Below are 27,229 nucleotides of genomic sequence, written 5' to 3'. Positions count from 1 at the left end.
GATGTGGAAAGATGTGGAGATAGCACCGAGAAGCTGAGAACAAGGAAGTGAGGCAGATGTACTTCCTCTTCCCATAGCAACAGTATCATGCACAAAGGCACTCCCAGTTGCAGCTGTCTAAAGCTGTCCAAGGCTTTATTATTTATTTGTATTATACATATGCATATCCCACCTTTCCATTAAAGAAGAAATACCAGGGTGGCTTGCAACAATGCAGCAAAAATGTATATACACAATAAAAAAGAATAAAACAGCAGTTAATAACAAATCAGTTGAAACACACTAAAATAGCAGGAATAAAAACTCAGCTGCCCACACTGGCTGAAAGCCTACAGGAACAAGAATATATCCGTAGTACAGTACAACAAAAGGTCCATAGGGAGGGAGCACAGCAAACCAGGGAGTGAGTTCCAAAGCCTGGCTGCAACTACAGAAAAGTCCTCTCCCACTTCCCAGCTAAACAGGCCTCCGATACTGGAAAGCATTATCTGGGTAGATCACAGAATGATCTTGCCCTGCAGATCTTTCGCTTTGTCCTGATAGAGATGTCACAAAAACTTTCCATGATTCATTGTATTCTGTTAAGTGGTCCTCAGATTCCTTATTTCTCAGGTGAGAATCATTAAGACCGATCAAGTGACTACTACAGCTTCCATTTTTATGTCTATAGGTCAATGGGGAATACACCTGAGAAACTGGACACTCTGTGATCAGTGTTTCATGGCACAATAGGCTGTGCATGGTCATTGTACCCTGATTCACCATTGTCTGCTAGCACTCTAAAATATTTGAGCAGAGTCAGTTGTTATCAGCCAAAGCTTAAGTGTGCCAGACAGTCACAAAGAAGGAAAGACTCAACAATATACCATTAAACTGTCTGGCTGCTCAAATTGACTTAGTCTGAGCAATGTCTTCAGAAATCTAAACCAAGACTTTTGGAAATAGCATTTGAATGCACCAAGATGCACACAGAGGATCACCGGAACACAGGAAGTTGCCTTAGACCACTGGTCCATCTAGCTCATTATTGCCTACTGGCAGTGGCTCTCCACAATTTCAGGCAGCAGCAGTCTCTCCCAGGCCTACCTGAACATGTGGCCTTCTGCATGCAAAGCAGATGCTCTACCACTGAGCTAAATCCCCATCTCATGTTTTCTAGGGCAAACATTTTTGACAGATGAACTGAAGGCGGGGAGGATGGACATCCCTGTAAAATACAGTGAACAAATTCAGAGGGCAAGAATTCCTGTCAATTCACAGTTATCAGGAATTTAAGAGTGAAGATGAATTCTGATCGGATTGTGAAGGCAGGGATGACTTCAGGACTGTGGATGAGGTTGTTTGTTTCTTTGTTTGTTTGTTTGTTTGTTTGTTTGTTTGTTTGTTTTAATAAATATGGGGTTTGGCAATGGCTCTTCCCTCCTCTCCCTCAGCAACTGTGGGGAAACGGTTGTGGGGAAACTGTGGGGAAATGGTTGTGGCAGCCATTCCTCCTCTCACACCACCGTGCCCTTTAGCTGCCAAAGGGGAGATGCTGATACTGCCATTGAAAAATTAAGCAAATATCTTAGGGGATTCTGTGTTCTTCTCTTACTTTATGCAAGAAGTCAGTCATGCTAAAAGCAATTGATAGAGCCTCTTGTTTTCAGCAAGGCTGGTGCCAGCACCTTTAGGAGTCGTCATCATTAAAAAGTGGGCCTCAGAAAGGCCCACTACTGATTCTGAGATTATCTCTGAACCCTTGGCCTTTTTGCAGGATCATGGAGTGATCTGGCTGAGAGAGTTGCTCTGTTATTACCTTCCATCTCCTATTATCTCCCATCTCATCCACCAAACTAAGGAAAGCCCAACCATGGACCTTAAAGGGAGCCCCTGGAGGGCTATTTGCTGAGGACTCCCTGAAATCTGGAGCTGGTTTTCAGTATGGCTCGCTTACCATAGCCACCAAGAATACATCCCGGGATCCCCTCTACCATTCCACAGATCTTCCAGAGTTCGGTCATGGTTCATGCTTTGCATTTATGTCAATTGATGGGCACATCTTTACTCACTGATACATTTGATCCCACTTGGTAGGAATATCAGGAATTGTCATTACTCATCTTCAATGTGCTTTATTTGCTTTGGTGTTTATAAGACATTATACACCAAAGGAAACTTTCCCCACAGTGTGCACATAATCTGGCACACATTCAGGGGGTTCCCAGAAGCAAACTAATGATCTTTAGCTGTGGCAGATGGCCCCCTAAAGTCTCACTAAAATATTCAAGTTAATTGTAAACTCTCTAGCCTCAAGACACCCAGATTCCAATCCCTGAGGTTAGAGTGCAGATATTCTCCCAAGGGCAACAGGATAACCACTGTCCTAGTCTACCTTTTGCTTTTGCCATCAAGCAATGGAACGTACGTACATAGGAACCTGCCTGATACTGAGTGATACCACTGGTCCATCTCGCTCAGTATTGTCGACACTGACTGGCAGTGGCTCTCCAAGGTATCAGGCAGGAATCTTTCCCAGCCCTATCTGGAGATGCCAAGAAGTGAACCCGGGATCTTCTGCATGCAAGCAGATGCTCTACTACCAAGGTGTGGCCCTATTCCCTAAAGGGAATATCTTACAGCCCAGTGTTCACATGTAGTCACTCATCCAAATATAAACCAGGGCAGACCCCATTGCTAACAATGGGGACTATTCACACTTGCTATCACAAGCCTGGCTCTCTTTTCAAGGAGAAAAAGTACTCCTCCTTGGTCATCATAGAGTGGCAGCTCCTTAGGAGTGCATTTTGTCTCTACTCCACCCTGCCACTGCTACTCCCACTGGGATTTTTCTTTGCCAGAAGGATACCAACTAGGCAACTACACACAGCCTGCCTGACAGTGCCAAGATAAGATTCTGCCCCAACATCATAAAGGCAGGCTGTAATCTTTAAATTGAAAACACAAGAACTCAGGGAGGGCCGGAGGAAATGCTTCCTTATGTATGTCGGTTCATGCTTTATTGGCTGTCTCATTAATTCCACCTGTGACTTTGAAAAGCTTCCTTGGAGTGGAAAAAGGTTTTTTGTTTTTTTTTAAATGTATCAGACAATAATAAAATATCACAAGATTTGTTTCATTCCTTCTCCTTTATAGATGAAAGAACTCTACAATAAGGAAGATCTGTTGGCTCAACCCGATCAGGGAACTTTCTGGACTAACGATGACTCAGGTAAAGACAGACTATAACTTGCATTTAAACAAGTAAAGGTATATCTTTCCAAGCACTGTGAAATACTTTATTTTATTGGACATGTGTTTTTAAACCCTAAGTCATTATCTAATATACAAAAGACCAACGTAAGGAACCCCATTCTCACGATTGGATAATGGGCTCGGATGGGACGAGGGGAGGAAGCCACAAAAAGCTTACCTCCCTCACAGATGATCCCGAACATGCGGCTGGGTGGCTGGATTGGTCACCCAGATGATTGCTGGCTTCTGCCAGTAGAAGGGAGGGAGCAGGGAGGTTTGGGGGGCAGGAGGCCCGTGAAGCATCCATAATGCACCACACAAGGTTGCAAGCAGAAGTCTTTCCCAGCCCTACCTCGAGATGCCAGGGAATTAATCTGGGACCTTCTGCAGGCAAATCAGGTGCTATGGCCTCACCCCCCAAAATGGCATGCATGGGTCTCCCATTCAGCAAATGACCACACCAAGACCTGCTTAGCCTTAGCAAGGTGGCTATATGTGTGCCCTTGGATGATGCTCTGGGACCCAGAAAACCAGGAATGAGCAGATGATGTTTTACATTGCATGTAGTTAAACATGATTGCCTGCTAATTTCTGCAGATCAGACTATTGTTCAATGGACAGCTACAGGAACAGGTTCAAAAGTCACCAACCCTATTAAGTCAATGCTGACAAGCCCAATCCTCTGAATGGTGCAAGTCCCCGCTCTACTTATGGGGCTTGTTCCCTGATTCAGTGATTATTGGATTTTAGCCTTCATCTATTTACTCTCAAGCACATTTGTCACAATACAGCGGACCCGATTTTGCATAGCTGTGGCACTGTGAGTGGTTGGGTGAGCAGAGGAAGAAAAACTTCATCTGCTCATTCCTAATTTTCTGGGTCCAAGAGTATGGTCCCAGACTGGAGAGTTGAACAGGCTGGCCTCCAAATAGACTTCAGACATTTCAGAACATCTGAAGTTGAAATCTGCATAGCAAAGTGACTGACCAAATTTCTTGGAGAATAGACTGATAAGGCACAATACAGCTAATAGCAATGTAAGCAACCTGAAAGGAGTAACTGATTAATTGCCCATTTAGTTTATCATGGCCTAATCCTTCTCTGGCATTTTTACAGAAACGTTTGTCTTCTGGGTTCCACAGTTGTTCCTGTTCAGCTGACAGGAGCTGGAATGGGTGGGTTTTAATTATCTGTATCAAACTGAAATTGTTAAGTTCTCCTTAAATCCATAAGGCTTTGTTCACAACAGTCTTTAGGGCCACAGGTAAAACATAGGATTTTGCTTTCTTCTTTTCAGCCTGTCCCTAGGTAGTAGGTGGGGGGGGGGCGTGATTCCTTAAGGCGAGGTCTTTTAACTGGATCAGAGCAGAGCAGAATTCGTATGAAAGGACAAGACTCTATATTCCTGTTCTGGCCTTCAGCTGTATGAAAGCAGTATGGCTCTTCCCAAGATGGACGTGAATATATCTTTTACTAGCATGGCATGGTCTGGTTAACAAATTACCTCAGCAGGTCTTATATTAGTGTGAATTCCCCAGCCTAGCTTGCTTTCATTCACAATATGAATGCGGCAGTTATCTGTAACATCAAAGTCATATGTCACCCTTACTCCAGGAAACTCTGGGTAGCATTGCAGCTCCACAGCAGCCCTGTTAGTGAGGTAAATTGTGATTTGTTCACCAGATAAACTTTAGGAGCAAGTGGGGATTTATTCTTGGGTTGTCCACATCCAAGGTCAAGGTCCTAGATCCTGTGCCAAAGTAGCTCTGTCTGTTGTTTCTAGAAGTTATCTCATGTAGACAAACTACAACCTTAGGCTGAGAGATGGTGGTTGACATACTGTGCAACATTCAATCTACCATTATTTCCAGTGGCTATCGATTGTACAACTGCATTTGCACCAGGGGCGTGTCTATGGTAGAGCAGGCAGCGCATGTGCCCTGGGCGCCACTTCAAGGGGGGCGCCATTTTTTAAATTAAAGAATTCTTTTAAATGGCCGCTGAAAATAAAATGGCCACCACGCATGCTCAAATGGCCTCTGTGAGGCCCTAAGCCATGCCAGGCCTCGCAGAGGCCATTTGAGCATGCACGGTTGCCATTTTGTTTTCAGAGGCCATTTTTTAAAATAAAATTATTTTAAAAAATGGCCACCACACATGCTCAAATGATCCCTGCGAGGCCCTAGAGGCCAGAGTGGGGAGGGGGAACCTTTGCAGACCCCACACACAGGGCCTTTAGGAAGCCCTCCAAAGGGGCTACAGGTTAAAAAAATTTAAAAATTAATATAATATAAGTCACTGTACACATATTTAGTTTGGCACTATGTACAGAGAATCAGGGCTTGTGAATACTGAGCTGAAGCATATGAGCTAGGATTGTATTCATCTGCTCTTACTTTGCTTCTTGTGATAAGTGAGTTAAATGTGATGTATTAATAATATGGCTATTAATGGTGAGTTTGTCTTTGAATCAATATGAAATCCTTAGTATTAAGGCCCGCTGGGAGTTTCGTGCTCTATTTCTCATTTTAACTGTCTTTCTGAAATACTAGAATATATTCCAAGCAGTGACACAGTTTACTTTGCATATCCTTTAATTATTTTCAGAGTATCTGGGAAAAGTCAAATTCTCCATTTATTTTTAAAACTTATGTAATAGTGATGCTACAATGCATAGTAGAGAATTAGACAGGCACTTCTGTTGAGTTTTCCAAGTACACCTCCACATAGTATTTGGGTATTTCATGAGCCCCAGCATACTGAAATGTGTAGTTTTCCAGCATTTTTTGGTCTGGCTACATCCACTGCTAAATAGTTTTTGGAATATTAAAAGATTAACGAGCTTGACTTGTATTTTTGAGCTGATATTATGGTAAAGTTATCTGAAAGATGGGTGTCAGATGTCTGGACAGAGGGCGCAATTTCAGTGCTTGCCCTAGGCGCTATTTTCCCTAGATATGCCTCTTATTTGTGCAATTCTTGTGCTTTGTGCAACAATACTTTAGCACAATTTTGTGCATGTTCCATTACAAGGCAGACTGAATGTTGTGCAGTATGTCAGCCAGTGACTTACCCAAGTTCACCCACTGGGATCACCATTTTTTGGAGGCAGGACAGCTATGCCAAGAGTTGCTATGCGAAGAGTTGCGTGACAGAGAGAAATTAAACATGCCTAATCACTGCATTATCATAATGGGAAATATTGTATCAGCTATGGCAAGGTGTTTAATGCAAGATGCAGCTTCATGAAACAATCTCAGGGACAAAACAATAAAATATGTGGCTGCACATCGTTTCATTGCTTTATTCCAAGAATGCAGCTGTTTTACCCAAACCAAACACCAAGATTTGAGAAGCCTGGGATTCAGATCTTATATAAAATCTTTGAACTGAGTATCTGGATACTTTTAAATGTCCTTTATACCATTTGAGTGAGTAAGGTCATATTGCAGGGTATCATGATTACTACTTGGCCTCATGATTACGTAAATTGCAAGATAGCAGCGGATTATCAGTTTCAGCTTTTGTTTTTCCTTGCAGTCCTGTGGCTCCAGGTGAATGTTTGCTTCTTAGACTGCTTAATCATGTTAGCATTTTGATGCTTCCAATGCAGCTTTGAAGTTAACTATCCACTGAATTAGCCAGACAACACCCTTGTGACTGAGCTGTTGATAGACAGTTTCACTCCTAAATGCATCTTTTCCATTGGAGTCTCTGGAATGTGCCCTTTGTGTAGGGAAAGTTTTGATTTCTGTGGAGTACAGCAAATCACTGGAGAATGTTACATAGAAGCTGAAGAATGGTGTGAGAGGGGTTTGCTGCTTTCTGGGACTTGTAGTTTTCCACAGACGTATTTTGTATTTTACATGCATTAGTCGCATGTACTGTCAAATTCCTAAAGCTGATCTGCAAGTTCCATGTGTCAGGCTAATGTCTGACAGTTATCAAGATGTTTCCCTTGTAGTCATTTTATCTTTGCTGCCTCCCTCCACATTTTTGAGTAGGGGAAAGTTTACATTGGAAACAGACGTCAGTTTCTAATAAAGGGGAAGAGAAAGCAGAGCAAAGATGAGCAAATATTCTTTTGAATCCTTGCATCATAGAGGCTAGTAAAGCATCTTTGCCCATGAAACAAGATAGGAAGGGAGCAGGAAGAGCAGTTGCCTTGTGTTTCCTGTTCCTGTACTTCCATATTATCCAAAACAGAATGCTCCCATCTTCCCTGGGATGGAGGAAATGCACCAGCTCCCAATGTGGAGTTAGTTTGTGTATCTCCCTATGGGGGAGAAGTGACATTGCTTTTCAAGATGTGGTAGAGAAGTCGAGTCAGGAAGCATGTGACTCTTGCAGTTCCTACTCCTTCTGCTTCTCTATCATATCCAAAGCTGTTCGAGCAGATGAAGAGCTAATAAAGAAAAATGTATTTTTAGAGTTATTAGAAATGGCTCTGAGCCCAAAGTCCCAAACTTTTTGCCGAGCCACATCCAAATTTCAGCATGGCTAGATCCCACCAAAATCTTAATACTTACTTTGGCATTGGCAGCCTTCAATCCCAGCCCCTTGACAATGTCTCCCCTCCAGGGTTATTTTCACTAGAGGCTTGTCTGTCACCTCTGCAGGAATCCACACTTTAGTTGGCATATTGATTGGATAGCTGGTTCGTAGACAGGATCAGTAAATACCACTCTTGATTTCATTTGGAACTGTGATATTTTTACAACAGAAATAATTTTAAATGCCTAGAATAATGAAATCATAAGGCTTAGGGCCAGCGTGGTGTAGTAGTTAGAGTGCTGGACCAGGACCTGTGAGACTTGAGTTCAAATCCCTACTCAGCCATGATACTAGCTGGGTGACTCTGGGCCAGTCACTTCTCTCTCAGCCTAACCTATTTCACAGGGTTGTTGTGAGGAGACAGTTTACTATGAAACTTCCTCTGGGCTCCTTGGAGGAAGAGCAGAATATAAATGTAAGAAAGAAAGAAAGAAAGAAAAAAGAATGAAAGAAAGAAACTTGGACTTCCAGATGTCATCTTGTCCAAAGCCCCTGCAGGGGCAGGGCGGGGTGTGTGTGTGTGTGTGTGTGTGTGTGTGTCTGAATAGTGTCAGACAGTTTCCTGGACATATAATGGTAAGACTTCCTAGTGCCCTACATAAAGTATTCTTATATTTAACAAAGATATCTCTTCTCTCCCCAATCCTGGTCCCCAGCAAATAATTTATGTTTTCTAATCATTTCCCAAGCTTTGCCTTAGAACTGTATAACTTGTTACCAAACAATCTGAAAGCAGCCCACCAACCATATACTATGGCCTACTACAACATCCTTGTTTTGGCTGTTCCGTTGCAGTAATCACAAATGATTGCTGGGCTGAGCTAGACTTGATGGAGCACATGTTGCTTACCAGAGACCCAGTCAGTACTTTCACCACTACAGAGGTCCAGTCTTGTAGTGGTTAGAGAATCGAACTAGGATCAGGGAGTAGACCAAATCTCTGGTCAGATATGAAGCTTGCTGGGTGACCTTAGACCATTCACTAGGCCGGTTCTCATTAGGGGTGTGCACAAAACCACCTGGCCCAGTTCTGTTTGAGTTCAAACCAGACGCAAACTGGACTGGGCCAGTTTGGTTTTGCCTCCCATCAAACCCCTCCCAGTTTGGTTCGGGTTGGGGGGTGGTTTGTCAAACTTTTTAAAAAAATGTTCTTTTTTAAAAATTTACCCCCTCTGGGAGGCTTCTCTGAGATGGGGGGGGGGTTTGTCCACAGAGGTTCCCCCTCCTCCCGCTTGCTTTCCTTTTTGTAAAAATTGCTCGCCATGGCCAGGGTTATGAACCTCCATTTTTAAAAAATGGCTCGGCAAACCCCTGAACTGGGGGCGGGGGGCGGGGAATGTTCGGTCTGGGGTTGAGCCAAACCGGTAGTGATTCAGCTCAACCCGAACCTTCAAACCAAACCAGTTTGATATCAAACCGGTTTAGATTCAAACTAGTTTGCACACCCCTAGTTCTCATGACCAAAACCTGAGTAGGAGGGTCATCCAGCAAGGCTCCAAACCCTGTGCACTCTCCCAAGAAACAGCCACGCATAGGATGGTGCATGACGTACTTTTCTTCCATGCTTGATATAATGCTGGGTAAATGATGTTGGTTGGCTTCTACCAGCCTACCCAGATCACAGCTAGCACACAAACGCTTTCCTATCCTACTACCCCGATTTCACACACACACATGGCCTGAGTGTGCACAGGGCTTGGAGCCTGGCTGGATGTTCCTCCTACCCACTTTTGGTCATAGGGATGGGTCTATTTACTCAGCCTAATTTACTTCACAGTGTGTTGTGAAGATAAAGTGAGAGGGGAACACCACTTCATTCATTCATTCATTCATTCATTCATTTTCATTTACTTTTACACTTACATTTTCATGCTTTACATTTACATTTTTTACATTTACATTTACATCCCACTCTTCCTCCAAAGATCCCAGAGTGGAGCTCCTTGGAGGAAGAGTTGAATTTTAAAAATGTAGTAGATATAGTTGCTATTGTCTTGAACATGTTTACTCAACAAACATGTGGATTTTACCTTAAACATATTTACCTTAATTCTTGGCATTGTTCAGGATTTTCGCCTCAACATAGCAATCTTCTTGTCATTGTGGTCTCTCTTTTCTCTAAATTTTAACCAAGTGATTTTGGGGAAATTTGACACTTCTAGCCAGCTTTTGGTGACTTACAAACTTGTGCAGAGGACAATATGTTACAAGTGTGGTTAAGTATAATGGAGTTTACATATTGACCCTTGATGGGTTCTGACTGTATGCAATGATTGACTTATGCTTGGGTTTTTTCCCCCCAGGGGAAAGGTTAAATGGGTTTTTTACCTCCATCTAATTAAATTAACAGTGCAAGAAACCTGGGTAGGGCAGAATAGAACAAGGTAGTTTGCGTATGTTTCTACAGCATTTCCCCCACCTCACCTATTATATCCTTTTGGACAGGATGACTTTATCTTTTTTTTTCTCCTTTCATGATGGAAGGAAATATGTACTTCTAGCTAGCCTTTTTTATTCTAAGAAAAACTAAAAAGTACCAACTAAGGCCAGCTCATTCTGAAGTTTACACCATGTATTCTGGTTGACAGGCTATTCACTTGTTGAACTAGTGCCTGCTAGGAGATAAACTGGTAGGTACTTGGTATAACTAGGAGTGTGCACAAAACTGGCTGACCCGGTTTGGTTTTGCCCCCCTTGATCCCCCCCATCCAGTTTGGCTCGGGGGGGGGCCTCACAATTCTTTCAGGTCACGACCCAGGCCATACAGGGGCCCATTGCAAATGTGTGGCGGCCTCCAAAATGGCTACCGTGACAGGGGCAAGGCAATCACCCAAACTTGGTGCTTTTATACATAAGGAAAGACAGTGGGGGGAGGGGGATCACCCATGGACCACTACCCCCTGAGGCCTTGGAGAAGCCCCCTGGAGGGGGTAAGTAAAACAAATAAAATATTTTTAAAAAATATTCATGAACACACCCCCAATGCCCAGGTTGGGGGGGGGGAGTCAGTCCGATGTTGAGCCAAACCGGGGGGTGGGGGGTGGGTTCAGCTCAACATCGAGCTGTCGAACCAAAATGGTTCGACTTCGAACCATTTGCACATCCCTAGTTATAACACAAGAGTTTAGAAGAACCTTTAACATAGACAAATGTTGTGATAGGATAATTCTGCTAGCTAATTGTTAGCTAACTGATAACTTTGCTAACAGATAACTGTTAGCTATCCTCAGCAAGTTATCTAAGGCTGGAGTGACATGTTTGCCAGCAAACATGATTTCTAACCCAGTGTTTGCTGCCAACATGCAAAAGGAGAAAAGGCAGTGGGCAGGAGGGAGTACTTAACCTTTCCTTTACCCATGACTTTTCCTTTGCCGTTCCCTCAGACCCAAGCTTCAGTTCTGAAATGTATTTGCCAGTTTACCAGGGAAAGGTAGCTGGGAGGAGCAGTTGCAGAGGAGGGGCAGTGGGCAGTGGGGATGTTAAGCACCCTCATCCTGACCTTCTGCTGCTTCTCCCCTGCAAATGTTACCACCCTCACCACACCTCACCACTGGCTTTTTTGTCAGTGGCAAACATAGCCTGGGAATTTGCTACCTGCTATGCAACCATGCCACACAGGGGCGTAACTATAATAGGGCAAGGGGAGACAGTTGTTTGGGGGCCCACTGCCTTCCCTCCCAAGTTTCCTTTTCTCCTATCTGATGTATGCCCCCCCACCTTCCCAGGGGCGTAACTATAATAGGGCAAGGAGAGACAGTTGTCTGGGGGCCCACTGCCCTGGGGGGGGGCCCAGAGGCAAGTCACATGACTGACTCCCCCAGCTGCACACCCACCTGGGCTTCCTTCAGTTGTATCCATCCTCCAAAATTGATGTGAGTGTTAAGACCCAGAGCTACCAGAACAGCATGGCTTTCTCTAGTACCATTAAATGACTTGCATTATCCACGATTTACAAAACCTTTTAAAAATAATTTAGGATGATGTTCTATTGTGGCACATTGGATATGGATATGGATATGGATATGGATAAGGATATGGATATGGATATGGATATGGATATGGATATGGATATGGATATGGATATAAATTTCACTATGCTTTTTGTTACCACTATTCAGCCTCATTTAAGATTTATTTACTTCGTGAGCTGAACTTTAGTGAGGGGGGCCCATTTTAAAATCTTGGCTCTGGGCCCACTACAACTTTGCTACACCCCTTGCCCTTCTTCACTGTTTGTATAACCCGCTGTAGTTGCCTGTAAGTCTGCACTTCCATTTATCCAAATATCTGAGCCTGTGTGGTGTAGCTGTCAGACTGTTGGACTTCTAAAAGGTAATATTCAAACCCTCTTCAGCAGTGCACGTACCTCTTCCTCAACTCCCCCATACCTGTCGGCTCAATTTCCCCAATGCATGCATATGGCTTTATTTGAATTATGACAACAGCATGGCAGCTGAATTATATTTCAGGATCCTTTCCAATGACCTCTGTTAAGGTGGACAAGAGGGAAGCAAATGCACTGACAATCAACAGCAAATACTCAGCACAACAGTCCTAGGCACAACAAAGTTGAAGAACCAGTCTTAGGCCTAAATAACCCCCCTCTCTCTTCTCATTTTGACCTCAAGCTTGAGCAATGTATAATGTGACAGTGTCCTCTATTGTCTCTGACCCCTTTTCTGCTTCCATGTTCAGTGTGTAAAAACAGGGGTGTTGTTGCTTACTTAAATGCTCCAGGGCCCACAGGGCCCTTGCAGTTTTCTAATTCTACATATGTATCTTTTATCAATCAATGTTTCTATTTGCAGGTGGGGATACAGAACTATAAATCTGGTGCTTAGGCAAATGAAAATCAAATTGTGTAGTAATAATGAGATCTTTAAACAGTGGAAATCAATTTATCCAGGACATTTTTCATATTTTCCTTTAGACTATCTCATCCTGCAAAATATGATTGGTGGGAGATAATTACTTCAGGAAGCAGAGTCCTTGTGCACAGAACCTAGTAGCATTTCATCATTTGCTGAAAATTAAATAGCAGCATGGATGATGCAGAAAGTAATAATCTATTAAGCAAACAATGTCATAGAGAAAGCATGGCTAGAAATAATGATGGATGGGAAATAGGAGATTTTTGCATTACCTCTCTATGTCCTGAAATACAAGTTTTGTGATTTGCAGTTTTAAAATGAGCATGGCTGTCTGCAGGTTGAATAATTTTAGCTGATTAATCATCTGCTTTTTAACCACTTCATCAAATGCATATAAATAAACTTGCAAATTACCAAATCTCAACATGTGCTTTGTTGAGATATTGAAGTGATGAGAGACAATGTACAGTTTAATGGGGCGGGGGGAGCTATCCATCATTGGATAGCACCTTAAGGAAAATGTTTTACTCTTCACTCCTAAACGCACAGTAAAACATACCACAACTGAAATACTCTCCAAAAGTGTGTCGCATATTTGACAATATGCCCTCAGATACTATTTGACAGCTATCATATGAAAACATGCAAATTACATTAACTGTCTGAAATGCAATATGCAAATTTATTTCCTAGCTACTAATTTATTTCCACAATAGCATGCAATTCTGCATAGATTATTCTTTGTTTCTCAATGGGAAATTTAAAATAGTCACTACCTTGGGTTTGGGGGAAAAAAGGGGATCAGGGGCGGCTGATGACTGAGGTGAGGTAAAGCAACAGCCTCAGGCAGTACAGTACTTCCACCCCGGGGTGGCAAGCCCAGGCATCCCACCCAGCCTCATCTGTCTCCTGCTGCCACTCCCCGGCTCTTCTCCACCCTTCCTTCCATCATGTACATCTCTTCTGGTCAGCTGCTTAACCTTCTGGCTAGCAGGGCTGTTAAACTGGAAAATGGCTCCTCAGTGATCTCCAACTGAAATCCCAGATGGCCAGAAGGTGAAGCAGCCAGCCCAAGAGAGATGTATTTTTATTATTGTTGTTGTTGTTACATTTATACTTGAGTTTCTCTTTCACAACAACCCTGTGAAGTAGGTTAGGCTGAGAGAGAAGTGACTGGCCCAGAGTCACCCAGCTAGTTTTATGGCTCAATGGGGATTTGAACTCGGGTCTCCCCGGTCCTAGGAGGGATGGAGAGTGTGGGCCTGGGCACTTGCGCTCCGGTGCCTTCCAAACACCCATCTGCACTGTCCAAACACCCATCTAGCTAGCAGAGGAGATGTGAGGGGGGGGGGAGAGATTACCTGCTTAAATGTCCAACTGCCCAGAAAGTTAAGCAGCTTGGACAGTCATCTGTGAGGGACCCCTAGAAGTGGGGCTATGCAAGGCCAGCAGCAGGGGAAGAGAGGGGGAGGGGCAAAGATGAGGCAGGGCCAGCAACGCAGGAAAACCAGAAGAGGGGCAGCAGCAGGCCAGTGGTGGGGTGACACCCACAGCAGGGGAAGCAGGGCAGTGCCTTGTGGTCAGTGCCCTGTGGTCCACCTTCCGCCTGAGATCATTGCGTCATTACTGCTTTGGGGGGGGATTTGCCCCAGTGCGTTTAATAAAAAGAAAAAGTCTCTAAATAATCAATAATAAAAGCCTCTACACTCCTCAGTCCTAACAAGATTTGTAATTTTCATCATCTCACAATGCCTAAGAAACTATCAGTCATTGACAGAACTTTGAGATTGTTCTTACTATCTTGGACAATGTTGATGTCTTTAGTTTCAACACAGGGTGTGATGGTCTCTAGCACCAGACAGAATACCCAGGCTATAATTCTTACAAAGACAGACACAATGGGGCGCTGGTTTGGATTATACTTGGCCACGGATAGGAACAGTGTGAATAAACTTTCCCCACACGCAATTAGGGAAAGACCGCCTGGGGCACCAGAAGCGGGAGGCAGCAGGGGGAAGATATGCACGCTCACTGTGTCCACATGTCCTTATCACACATGGTCAGCTGGTGAATGAAGTATTGTCCGAAGCAGCATATTGGCCCTTTCAATACTTATACTGTTCTGGTACTCATGGAGTAGTCACATTTTCCAATGAGCTTGTCTGTTGCAGATATGCTGCTAAAGCAGTTGTAGAGCCGGACCTCAAGCAGCCCGTGCCCAGCCGCCATGGCAGCCCCACTCACCCCGCCCCCCCGTGTCTGACATCAGATGGGGGGGCTAGCCATGCCCCCTATCAGACGTCAGACACGGGGAGCGTGGTCTGGCTTCCGAATGGGGCCGCGGGGCTCCATTTGGGAGTTAGAGCCAGGCCGGCGCTGCGTTCACAGTGCGGGCCGGGGAGAGCTGCTTCTGGCTGTGCTGCGAAAGCAGTGTTGACCATCCAACTCCCGAACGGGGCCGCGCAGCCCCATTCCGGAGCTAGATTGGGGCTGGCACTGCATTCGCAGCATGGCTCTTCCCTGCCTTAAAGCTTTAAAAAATGTTACTGATCATTTAAAGCAGGGAAGAGCCGCTCCCGACTGCTCTGTGAATGCAGTGCCGGCCATTTAACTCCTGAACTGGGTCATGTGGCCTCGCTCGGGAGCTAAACCTGCACCCCCTGCGTCTGTCATAAGACGCGGGGGGGGGGGGGTGTCGGGGTCGCGAGGCGTGGCCCCTGAGGGGCGGCAGCCCAGGTGCCTTGAACCCGTTCGCCCAATAGTGGCTCCGCCCCTGTGTTAAAGTTATTATGCACATGTGACTAGCTGCACATGTGACCAACCATTTTAATAAACATTATGATACCAGTAGAAACATTTTTAAAAGAAAAAGAAGAATTGCTCCAAGCAAGCACAGACAAGGTGGTGAGCCTAAAAAACCATGACCACTTATTGCAACACACAACAGCAAACATTCCTCACATAACTTGGTCGGTGTGCTTAGTATTGTATGACTGCAGACCTTTCGTCAGTGTGACCTCAGATGGGTTGAAGTTCCAGAAGGCCTACGTATACTTTTCAAAGAAGAACATGGTTTGACATACAAAACATATAATAAATCTCTGCTAAAAAAAGCGGGAATCACTTCTGCAATTATGAAGGCTCACGTGAATGCTTACTGAGGCACTTAGAGACAGGATTTGTGTAATTTGGAAAGGGATTTCAGTGATTTGCTTTCAGATAAGGCTAGGGACAATTATTCACCCTTTCTTTATAACCCACCTTCAAACAGTTGAAGTATGTAGTCAAGTCTGGCTACATAAACAAATTAGCTCCTTCCAGGCTAAGAAGTGTTTTTAAAGCAGGACATGTCTCCAAAATAGTGGTACAATTCATTTGCCATACTATTTTTTCTAAACAATGACACATTTGAGGAAACTTGGCAAATGTAAAGGTGTTCCACAATCAGCAAGTTAAAAAAAAAAAGTGAACTTCATTCTGTTTCATGATCAGATGAACACCAACCTATGTATTATGTTAAGCCCATTGTTAGGACTGATGTGTTTGTATTTTTCCAAATAGGAAACATGGGGAGAGGCTGCGTCTGGATCAGTACCACAGTGTGTGGGGGGGTGTCTTTAACCTGTTTACCCTCGACCCTTTCCTAGTGATTGATAAGTGAAAGGGATCAATATAGTGTTGTTTCTAGGGGGGCAGAACCTTTCCCCTCCAATGCACTTGCTAGTGTTTACTCTGAAGCTTGTTCCAGCTTACCTTAAGGGGTTTTTGTTGTTGCTGTTGTTGTTAAATGTAATACCAGGTCAGGCCCAGCCCAGCCCCCCACCATAGCTCAGGGCTGAAGTTGAGTGCTGCGGCATTATCCCCACTATGCACACCACTCTAGCAGCAGAGAGGGAGTGCCTTCTTTCTCTTGGCAGCAAAGGGAGATTATTTTTCTCTCCCCAGCATCAGAGTGGGAGCTCTCCCTTGCACCCACTGACAAAGGGGAGGCTCTCTTCTTTATCTCCCACCTTCCCTTCCTGTTCTCTTACCTGCCTTTTCCTCTTCATTTTCACTGATGTTTGAAAAGGCAGAGGGCAGAGAATGAGGAGCAGGACAAAAGAGGGGGACTAGCCAAGCACACTGCTCCTGCACAACTTCTTCCAATCCCCATTCCTCACCCTCCCCACTAGGGAAGAGGAGGAGGCTGTGGCATTGTTGTCACTGCCAGGTGAGGAGGAGCGCCCAGATGGAGAGGTGCAGTGAGGTGGCTGATGGGCACAGGTAACTCCTGCCTCTGCCAGTCTGCCACCTGTGGCGGCCACTTCACCACATCTCATTAGCAGATCAGCTCAGCACCAGGCATTGTTTTGATCCCACATAAAAGTGCTAAAGAAACATAGTGGTGGATGTGATGTGAAAAACTATTTGCAAATAGATGACTATGTGATAGATGTCATTTGTTTTCAGTTGGGCATCAAATGGAAAAAGACATTTCTTCAGGATAGTACTGTGTGAAATGTATTTATTACAGTATTTATACCCTGTCTTTAATAGGGATGTGCTAATTGATTCAAATTTGAATAGATTCAACTCGAATCTAGGCTCTTTAAGCTATTTAAATCTGAATCAAATCATCCCTAAAACGGGTAATCAAATTTGAATCAAGTTTGAATCAAATTGACCAATTCAAATTAAAATTGATTTGCATCAATTTGACAGCCATTTTGGCACCTTCTGAATTCAAACAGCAAAATTTGGTTCATGCACATCTCTAGACTTTAATTGGCTGCTATAACATCTGGTGTTGGACTAGAAGAATCATCTGCCTGTTTCCATGCAAGTATCTCTGCTGCTTGATTGGAGCAAATGTGTATGAAGCACTCAGCTCAAGGACTCAAGAAGAATGTTTCTCATTATAATCATAAACTTCGATAACTTTCCCACACCATTGTTTCAGGAACTCCCCACATACTGTATATATTTCTCAGATATCTGCTTTGTGATGACATTGGTATTAAAGGATCACAAAATTTTAACTGATTTATTATTCCCCCCCACCAAAAAATGTCATCAATACTCATGATAACAATCAGCTATGTGCAAATGTAGCTACCACTTACCCATGAGGTGTGCCTCATGCATCTCTCATAGAAGGTTGCTGCCTATTAATCATCATGCCACAACTGACCAATTACAGTCTCTACCACCTAAGATGCTGCACCAACTTTTTGGTTGCTATGAACACTAAACCCTGCTGAATAAAGAGAATCACCACGTTAAAAGGAGCCTCTTGGACAAGTTAGCAGGGTGACTGTATTTTGCGTATTTGTGTTTTAAATGCTCCCTTTTCTAAGCTTTTGCAATACACTAGACTACACATCAAAAGACAAATCAATAGTTTAAACAACCCAATTGAACTCGGAATTTTAAAATCCAAGAAGCTGGCTCATTCATACAGAGAGGTCCCTTGGGGGGTGGGGGAGGGGAAATCTCTCACAAGCTGCCATTGATTTAATGATCAACAAGAACAGAATCATGGAGTGAAGCTGGAAGTATCTTAATAAGAAACATTGTTTGTCAGATATATTTTAACTACAGGTCAAAGCAGCTAAGAAATGCTGTAATTTTCCATGCTGGGGAATTGCTTTCTCCTAGTACAACAGCCCATCACTTTATGATCTTCCCCTTCTAATCTCCTATCATTAAAGCTTCTTATTGACAGTGTCATAAACCTCCTATAGGGCTAGCAGAACAGTGGGAAAAAAGGGGTGTGGAATTTATGTTTGGCAGAATGTGGCACTCAGATCAGATCAGCATGTCCAAGAGATGTCCAGCAGTCTTTTGACAGTCTCCTTAAATCTCTTGGTTATAAAACAGTAGCCAGGCTGCAATTGGGATTATTGCATTTGTTATTATTGCATCTATTAACTGCTCCCATTGATTGTCCACAGCTTTCACATACATACCTTGATCCACAGCCCAATTAAAGAAGAGCAAATGAAAATAATCCAACAGTCCCAGTCACCTCAGTGGGGCTTGCAACCACAAACTCAACACAGGAATGACCACACTTTTGTACATATCTAGGTATGCTTAAACATCATGAGCAACATCCATTCAACAGGGAGGAATCATGACTAACTTAGTATAGATATTGCCAAATGAGTTCAATGGATTTAAGCACTGGGATTTAACCCTTGTAGGATTATGGTCATTATATAGAAGTCAATCACACTGGCCAATATCCAGTCTAACGTCATGTGCATGGAAGAACATTTCGTTCCCCAACAGGAGAAGGCAATTTTCATCAATCCCTGCTTCCCTTTACAGCCACCTATGTCTCCTGAAAATATGCCCCAGAGGGCCCCACTAAGGGTGTTCACAAAATTGGCTGGCCCAGTTCAGTTCAGGTCCCCCTCAACCCGCCCCCCCCCACCAGTTCAGTTTGGTTGGGGGGGGGTTGCGAACAATTTTTTAAAAACTAATTTTATGTATTTATTGAACTTACCCCCTCTGGGGGGCTCCTCCGAGGCTGCGGGGGTCTCTGGAGGTCCCCCCTCCATCCGCCAACCTCAATTATGTGTGAAATTGCCCTGTTCAGGTCTTTGGCCCGTTCTGGGCCTCACCCCCATCATAGTGGCCATTTTGGAGGCCATGACACATGCCCAATAGGCCTCTGAGTGGCCAGGCCCATTGGGCATGTGCAGTGGCCTCCAAAATTACCACTGTGATGGGGGTGAGGACAGGAATGGGCTGAAGTCTGCACAAATGGGGCAATTTCACACATAATAGAGGCCAGTAGGGGGAACGGTAAACTCCACAGACTCCCCCTCCTGTGGCCTTGGAGTAGTCCCCTGGAAGGGGTAAGTACTACTACTACTACTAATAATAATAATAATAATAATAATAATAATAATAATAATAATAATAAGATCACTTTCCCCCCCCCGAATGGCGGTGGGGGCTCAGTCCAGTTCCATACTGAACCGGGAGGGGGGGCGTTCAGATCAACACCAGACCATCGAACCGAACAGGTTCAACATCACACCATTCTGGGGATCCATTTTGTTTCTCCACCAGATGTTCCTGGGGAGCCCACAGGCAAGAGGTATGTGCATGCCCTCTCTCCTGCTGCTACTCCCCTGCAACTGGTATTGAGAGGCATCGTGCCCCTGTGGCTGGAGGTGGCCCACAGCCACCAGACTAGTGGCCATTGATAGACCTGTCCTCTATGAATTTGTCTAAGCCCCTTTTAAAACCATCCAAGCTGGTGGCCATCACTATATCCCATGGCAAAGAATTCCATAGATTAACTATGTGCTGTGTGCTTGCTTGCTGAAATGTACTTGCTTGCCAAAACCTTTCAGAGTGACTTACATTTAACTGAGGCAAGCAAGGAATTAATTAACTGAGCGTCTCTGAATTTTTAGGATCAAAAGGCCTCACTGCACAACACATAAACAGGTCATTGTCAACTGCTGCTGAACAGTCACCAAATGGGATCCCGGTCAGTTCCTGGGGGAATGACACCTATTGTGACATTATTCTGGACAAAGAACCACTTGCACCTGTGAGCTAAGGCCACAATCCTCAACACACTAAGTTATTAGAGAGTTCAGTGGGACTTCATGCTTAGGAGCATGCTGCACAGCTTTTAGAGGTTGAATCAGAAAATGGAAGCCACTAGAACTATATATATATATATATGCATGCAGTAGCATCTTAAAATACCAGCCAAGTGCAATACTGTGTGATGGGCAGGTTAAACGTCTAATGAATCAAATATAATCATTCTGTCAGCCAATAAACCAATTCGTGTGTTCATCCTTATCTTTATCCCCTTTTCTTAAAGCTGTTAACATTTCCAAAAGAGAACCTCCTTGTTTGAAAAGGCACTCCTTTGGTAAAATGGCCAGATCATTTTAAAGGCTCTCCTGTGTCTCTCAGCGTGATGATATAGAGTTGGGTTGTTTAATTATTCTGGCTACCATTTACTAGATTACTAGAGTTCCCCCCCCCCTCCCTTTAAGTCTGCATTTCAATGCATCTTATGTAGAGAAATATGTGGGATTATTTTAGCATTATATTTGTTTATCCTTTGAAATTATTTTCTATGTAAAAACAAATTCTGAGTCTAAGAAGTAAGATGGAGCATAAATGTATCTAATTTTTGACAACTTTTAAAAGGTCAGTCAAGACACATCTGTTCACCCAGGCTTTTAATTAGATTTATAGTTTTAATAGTAAACACTTTTAACAGGTTTTAGATTTTAAATTGTTCTAATGTTTCAATTTTGGTTTAATGGTTCTTTTTTTTTTTAAATTGTAAACCACCCAGAGATGTGAGATTTAGGCGGTACAGAAATCTGTTAAACAAACAAACAAACAAATAAAATAATCCTAACCATTTGCACTGGCAGATCTGCTCACAATGCTGGTGTAATGTCCTTGCAGAACCAACATAGTGTTGTATTTTGTGATAAAGGCCTCAATAAGCACACCTCAAACTAACCAATTATTTTCTGATGCGGCAAATATCAGCTTCAGGGCATAAATAACTACTGGAAGTTCCAGACAGCTGTTTCTCCAGCAACTTTCTTGTAAAGACAAATGGGGACAGTGGGAATGGCTTTGCAGAAAAGGTACCTACCTAGGGTAAAAGGTACCCTAGAGTCTGAAAAAAAATAGCATCACACAGCTTCCTGGTTACAAGTATTAATTGGGATCTCCATAGAACTCTATTAGAGTGGCATGAGCACAACATGTCTCCAAATACATGTCTGTGATGCTACTCTAAAAGGTTGGGGCAAGGATGTCATCAGTCATTCTGCCTCAGAGCCTCCCAACTCCCTGCAATGTTGAAACAATAACTGTACTATGTATATAAACCACTCTCTTTCAACCTCAGTTCTCTCACACACATGCACACACACACACACCACCACCACCTTTTGATACTGATAGTGGACTACATTGCAAGGCTGTCATTGGGTTTAGCAGTGATCAGCACAGACTTCAGCAAGTTAGAGAGATGCAGGCTATACCCATGCTTTGCATGCAGAAGGCCCCACCTGGGTCAGCTCCTGACATGGCCAGCTCAGATAGCCAGTTGAGAAAGTCCCTTGTCTGAGATCTTAGATGATGATGATGATGATGACGATGACGACGACGACTACCACTACAAAAATTTATATACAATTTTCCAACAAAAGGTCTCAACGTGGTTTACATTAAAAACAAACAACAACAACAAATTAGGAGGCTGTTTTCAAGCACAGGCAAAACCAGGCCAAGAAAGCCCAGCCCTGTTTTGCCTGCACAGGAGAACTGCCGGGAACTGTGAGGCTCCTAGAGGTGGCACGGCAGCAAATCTGCAAGGTAGCTCTGGCTGTTACCCCAGGCTAACTGATCGTGTGTCAGTGCCACGCATCTCCACACAGTCCCTGCACACCAGCAGCCTCCTGGCCGGCATCAAAAAAACTCCCCATAATGGGAGTTCCAGGGGCCTCCTGGCCCCCTAACCTCCCTGCTGCTGACAGAAGCTGGCAATTGTCTGGGCAGGCGATCCACCTGCCCAGCAACAAGGAAAAGGTAGGTCTTGCAGGAGGTAAGCTTTTCAAGGCTTTCTCCCCTCACCCCTTCAAGCCCTTTTCACAGATTGTGAGAAAGGGCTCAAGGTTTGCTGTCCCAAATACAAATGTGCACGAACTGAGGTTCGAGCAGGTCCTTACCTCCTCTTTTGCCACCCCATGAAGCTTCCTGCTGGGGCAGCGCACGTCCCAAGTACCTGTGTGTGGCACCAGCATGTCACAGGTGCCATGTGCATGCTGGCACCATGCATGGGTACTTGGGACACGCACCCTCCCATCAGCAAGCTGCATTGGGCAGCAGGGAAGGACCTGCTCTCCTCTTTCTTTCTGCTTGCTTGCCACCCTCCTCCCTGTGGCACCGCACCAGTGCTTGGACCTTAATTTGTACACATCCTCAGTCCCAAAAGGGCTCACAATCTAAAACCTTAGAGAGCTGATGTCAGGTGGAGTGGGCAGCACTGGCCCAGATGGACCAAGGATGTCTGCCTTAGCTGCTGTATGCCTTGGGGAGGTCCTATCAGGAAATGCTGCCTCATGTGCTCATTTTAGGCTTTGCCTAATTTGCCACATTGGAGGAAGGACAGACCCGAGGAAGTTTGCAAGAGCCATGCCCGCATTGAAATCCACTGGGATGCAAGCCTCGAAGAAGTTCCCTTTCCTTATAGGTTAGTATGGACAGCCCAGAAAGCAGCACAATGCCCCTAAGTATGCTTCAGAGCACTGCACAGATAAACATGTCACTTTGTTTCAGGAAGGAACCCAGTGTGCAAATTGCTTCCCCGGGACAGACACCCGAGTTTCCAAGAGTTCCCTTTGATCACTCAACATTTTAGGTTTCTAAAACGGGCCTTCATTAGATCTCATAGGGCTGTACCATTCTGAAATAAGAAGAGATGCTTTTAAAAAGAGGAGGAGGAGGAGGAGGAGCCTATCGAACCTGATGCAGCAGCCTTTGCTGTTGCAGTCAATGGTAACGAATTAAATCGCCTGCTGCTGCTGCTGCTGCTGCGAAGAACGTGAGCACGAGCGCCCCCTGTGTGTGCCAAGGAGCCGAGGTGAGGGGAGCCGTCTCGGCGTTGGTCCTATATGCCGGCTGCGTGCTGAGAGAGCGAGAGGAAGAGAGACGTCAAGAGGATGCAAGCAGTCGAGCTCAGGATCGCAGAGGCGGGGGAAGCCCTCTCTTCTGTGTCTCTCTCGCCTTCCTTTGCGGAAACGCTTTAGCTGCCAAGATTGGAAAGGGGGCGCCTGCTGCAGCCTCCACCCTTTCGCTCGCCCGGCTGGGAGGAAAAGCCAGTCTCAACAACTTGCCTCTTTCCTCTGAAATGACACATGGTCAGGAGCCCAGCTGTCTCCCTCCGCTGCTAAAAAGAGAAAGGGGAAGTCGGGTGGGTGGAGGCGAGAGAGAGCGCGCCAACCTGCCGTTGCTTCTGCCCTAACGTCGTCTCTGAGCGAAGCTTTGACGTAGAAAAACCCCAGAGCATAGGGTGATTCCTGCCCAACTGCCTCTGGCCTGCGATCCCCAGAGGTGTGAAGCTGAAGCACCGAGGCTCAGTCCGTTCAACCCTTTGCTCCCGCCCATACAGTTTTCAATACTGTACTCTGGCTTAACTGATTTGGGGATCGGCTGCTCAATCCCTCCCTGTCATGGACAACTAAATCCCCATTCGGCCATGAAACTAGCTGGCTGACTCTGGGCCAGTCACTTCTCTCTCAGCCTAACCTACATCACAGGGTTGTTGTGAAAGAGAAACTCAAGAATGTAGTACACCGCTCTGGGCTCCTTGGAGGAAGAGCGGGATATAAAATGTAAAATAAATAAATAAAATACATCAAAATCCCATTCCATCCCAAACCCTCTCCAGACGATTACAATATATAGACCACACACTCTAGGGAAATGGTTCTTAACGAGGGGGCCTCCAGATGTTGTTGAACTACAACTCCCAGCATTCCCAGCTGCGGGTTGTAGTTCAGCAGCAACATCTGGCAGACCTGTGGAACCCCAGCAAGGGAGCAAGGCATCTGAGGATTTCCCCCCTCTCCCTTTGTAATTAAAACCCACTAAATTTCCTTACTTCTTCCCTCCTCCCTTCCCTCCCTTCCTCCTAAATCATCTTTCGAAAGTCTCCCAGGGATCCATCCTGTTGCTGATGCATCACTTATAACAGACTTGCATTTCTAGTTGCCGCACTGGGCGTGTGTGTGTGTGCATGTTGTGTATATAATATGCAAGCGATGATTTCAGTAAATTTCAGGTTATGTTGCAACAACAGGGCTAATGCTGAACTTTAGTTCTCTGGTATGTAAATCACCTTTAATACGAGGTTCAAAAACCGGGCAGCCAGATCAGCAAGTTTCTTTCGTTCACGGCCCGCCTCCCTGCGAACTGGGAGACGGACGACGGCCCAGGCAAGGAGACGCTCTGTTGGGATTATAACAAAATAAAAGGATCGCGAGGAGCAGAGTTCCAAAACTGCTTTGTGTTGGGATTTTAAAAGAAGGAAGGGAGAGAGATAACGATCATGCGAGGGAAAGAAGAAAAGTCTTCCCTGAAAGGTTGGTTAAATATTATTTTCGTGGCAGGTTTCCAAGTGAAGATTATCCTTTCGCCAGAACCTGCAACTTCTGGTCTAGTGGAGGAAGAAAGAGATTGAATTAATAGGGGCACGCTTGCATTACCATATTTGTGAACATTTCTATCTGGTGTGGAATCAAGGAAGGCAGAATGGTTTTGTTTCATTTGACTGGAAGTCACAGACCTGTCAAATCTAGAAGGAGGAAGGATAGAACTTCTGCACTCTTCTGACACCTATGATCAGTGCAAGGCAAAACCAGAATGTTTTAAGAGAAACTGTCTGTAATGTAATCCCACTCAGACGTTTCATTTTACAGGAGTCTGTACACATGTACATAGCTTTGTAGTCCTATTCACACATTATGCTCAACACGTGTGCAGTGTTACACTTCCTATCTGTATACTGCATTTGAGGGGCTGTACCCAACCCAGGTTTACTTCAAAAAAGGACAGTCATCCGCACAAAATCATGTACACGTGTACAGACAACTAATGTCTGAATACGGCTTGTGTGTAATATAAACATGAACCTGAATACACGCCTCCTCAAATGCAAGTTACACATCGGAAGTGCCCTACTGTGCATGTGCTGAACATGGTGCGTAGGTAGGGCTAGAGTCCATAGCAAATCTGTTGTATTTTTGCCAGGCTTGAATTCTACAGGGATGTAGGCTGCACTCAAAGGTTTTGAGCAGAAGAGGTTTTGTCAAAAGGGATGGAGGCGCAAGAAAGGGACAATGGCTTGATGGAGCGCAATAGTTTCCTTAAAAACACTTTTATTTGGTACGAGAAGGTACCCTCATTGACCCAAAACGAGCGAGAGAGACACATTCCTCTCTGCCGCATCTTCCAGCAAGCAATGAATGTCACCTTTTCTTGGGGCTGTCCGCATGCTATTGTTATTGGGTTTTATGTGGCCATACATACTGTGTGATGTTTATGTCAGTCCTGTGGCTGACGGGTGGCTGGCTGAAAGGAGGAGAGGCGTCCGGAGTTCAAGCGCGCCCTGCGCTTTCCTTCTCTGTCTTAGGAGGAGACACGGAGAATCAATGAAAGTAATAGTGGGGGACTGTATGTGTGTGGAGCCAGAAAGAACAGCGTGAGAAGAATCTCTTAATAAAAGGACTCGTTCAGCGATCGTGTACCAGTGATCGATAAGCTGCACCATTAATAGACACCAATGAATGGATGGATGGATGATGGATGAATGGGACGCCGGGTTAGGAACCAGGCAGGCTGTAGGGCCGGCCGGCTGCGGCGCAGCGTGTGGCGTTCGCACTGCTTGTGGAAGGCGAGGAGGAGCAAAGGCCGCCGTGGCGCATGCGCGTGCCGGGTTGTTGGGTGCTGTTGCTTCTGCACGCTGCCAGCAATGTGCTCTTTACAAGGTTTATAGCTCCCTGTTGCTGGAGGCTCTAGGGATCTGTCCGGTTGTTTCTTGTGGTGGAAAATACCGCTGGAGGAGGGGAGGGCAGGGGGGAAGGACACGAGCGGAGAGGATGTGTCATGGAAAGAAACAGAGGAGCAAGCGATTCGGGAAACTGGGAACTCTTGTATTTGGGGGCTGCTGATTTCCTGGCCTGTGGGCTGTTCTTTAAGAAAGCTGACGCGTTTTTAGTGAGCTGGGGTAGGCAGTGGTTTTTCTCCAGCCTCGACTTCCTAAAGAATTCGACAAGGCAAGCCTTTTTGCTCGGATTAGTCAGCCTAGATGCAGGTTTTGCAATCTTGAAAGTAAACTGGCGGCTCTCTGCAGGCTGCACAAGCGAAACGTCCACACCGCCCGAGCACAATTCGAACTTGGAAGAGGAAGAGGCAGGCTCCCCCTCCCAATTGACGTCTGGCGCTATGCCGCCTGCTCCTCTCTGTAGTGCAATACAGCAAACTCCAGAGTTCGCAAAGAATGCTTGCGAAAGATGGTCTTGCGCGGGGGCGGGGACACACAGAGTGGCACAAGCCTGAGAAATGTTGCAAGTTGCTTGAGACGCGAACAGCGGGATGGGCTGCATCGATGGACACAAACAGGGACGTTGCTAGGGGAGAAGGGGCCCTGTTGTTCAGCCTCTCTCAGGCAGCCCCTTGGAGTGAGGGAGATAATGAAGGAGATGGAGGGGCCCTCCGGATCTCGTGGCCGGGTTCTGTGAAGCCATCCGCTCAATTATAGCTACACCCCTGGACACAGAGCAGGCCAATAATCAGCCTTCTAGAACCTTCTTTGGACTAGCAGTAGCATCCCTATGAGAACAGAGTGAGACCTCAGAAGAAGGGATAGTAAATGCATCCCGGTGGCGTTCCTTTTAGAACTGCGTCTCTCTGTACGCTTATTTGGGAGTAAACCATCCCGTTAACTCTCGAGCACGCACGCTAAGGAACCCCTTTACCCTCACATTAATGGGACGACCCTGGAATACATAGCTTGCAGATTGCAT

General features: G+C 45.1%; 1 protein-coding gene across 1 annotated transcript in view; it reads left to right on the top strand.

The window, feature by feature from the left end:
• SGK1 (serum/glucocorticoid regulated kinase 1) overlaps window positions 1-27,229 on the top strand; it is a 106,293-nt gene that overhangs the window by 67,138 nt on the left and 11,926 nt on the right. The window contains exon 3 of the mRNA XM_053287944.1: window positions 3,136-3,211. Within this exon, the coding sequence (XP_053143919.1) occupies window positions 3,136-3,211 (76 nt within the window). The remainder of the gene's footprint in view (window positions 1-3,135; window positions 3,212-27,229) is intronic.

This window comes from Hemicordylus capensis, chromosome 1, assembly GCF_027244095.1.
Source record: "Hemicordylus capensis ecotype Gifberg chromosome 1, rHemCap1.1.pri, whole genome shotgun sequence".
Classification (NCBI taxonomy): domain Eukaryota; kingdom Metazoa; phylum Chordata; class Lepidosauria; order Squamata; family Cordylidae; genus Hemicordylus; species Hemicordylus capensis.
Note: the sequence above shows the minus strand (reverse complement) of the source record. Positions and strands in the feature narration are given on the sequence as shown.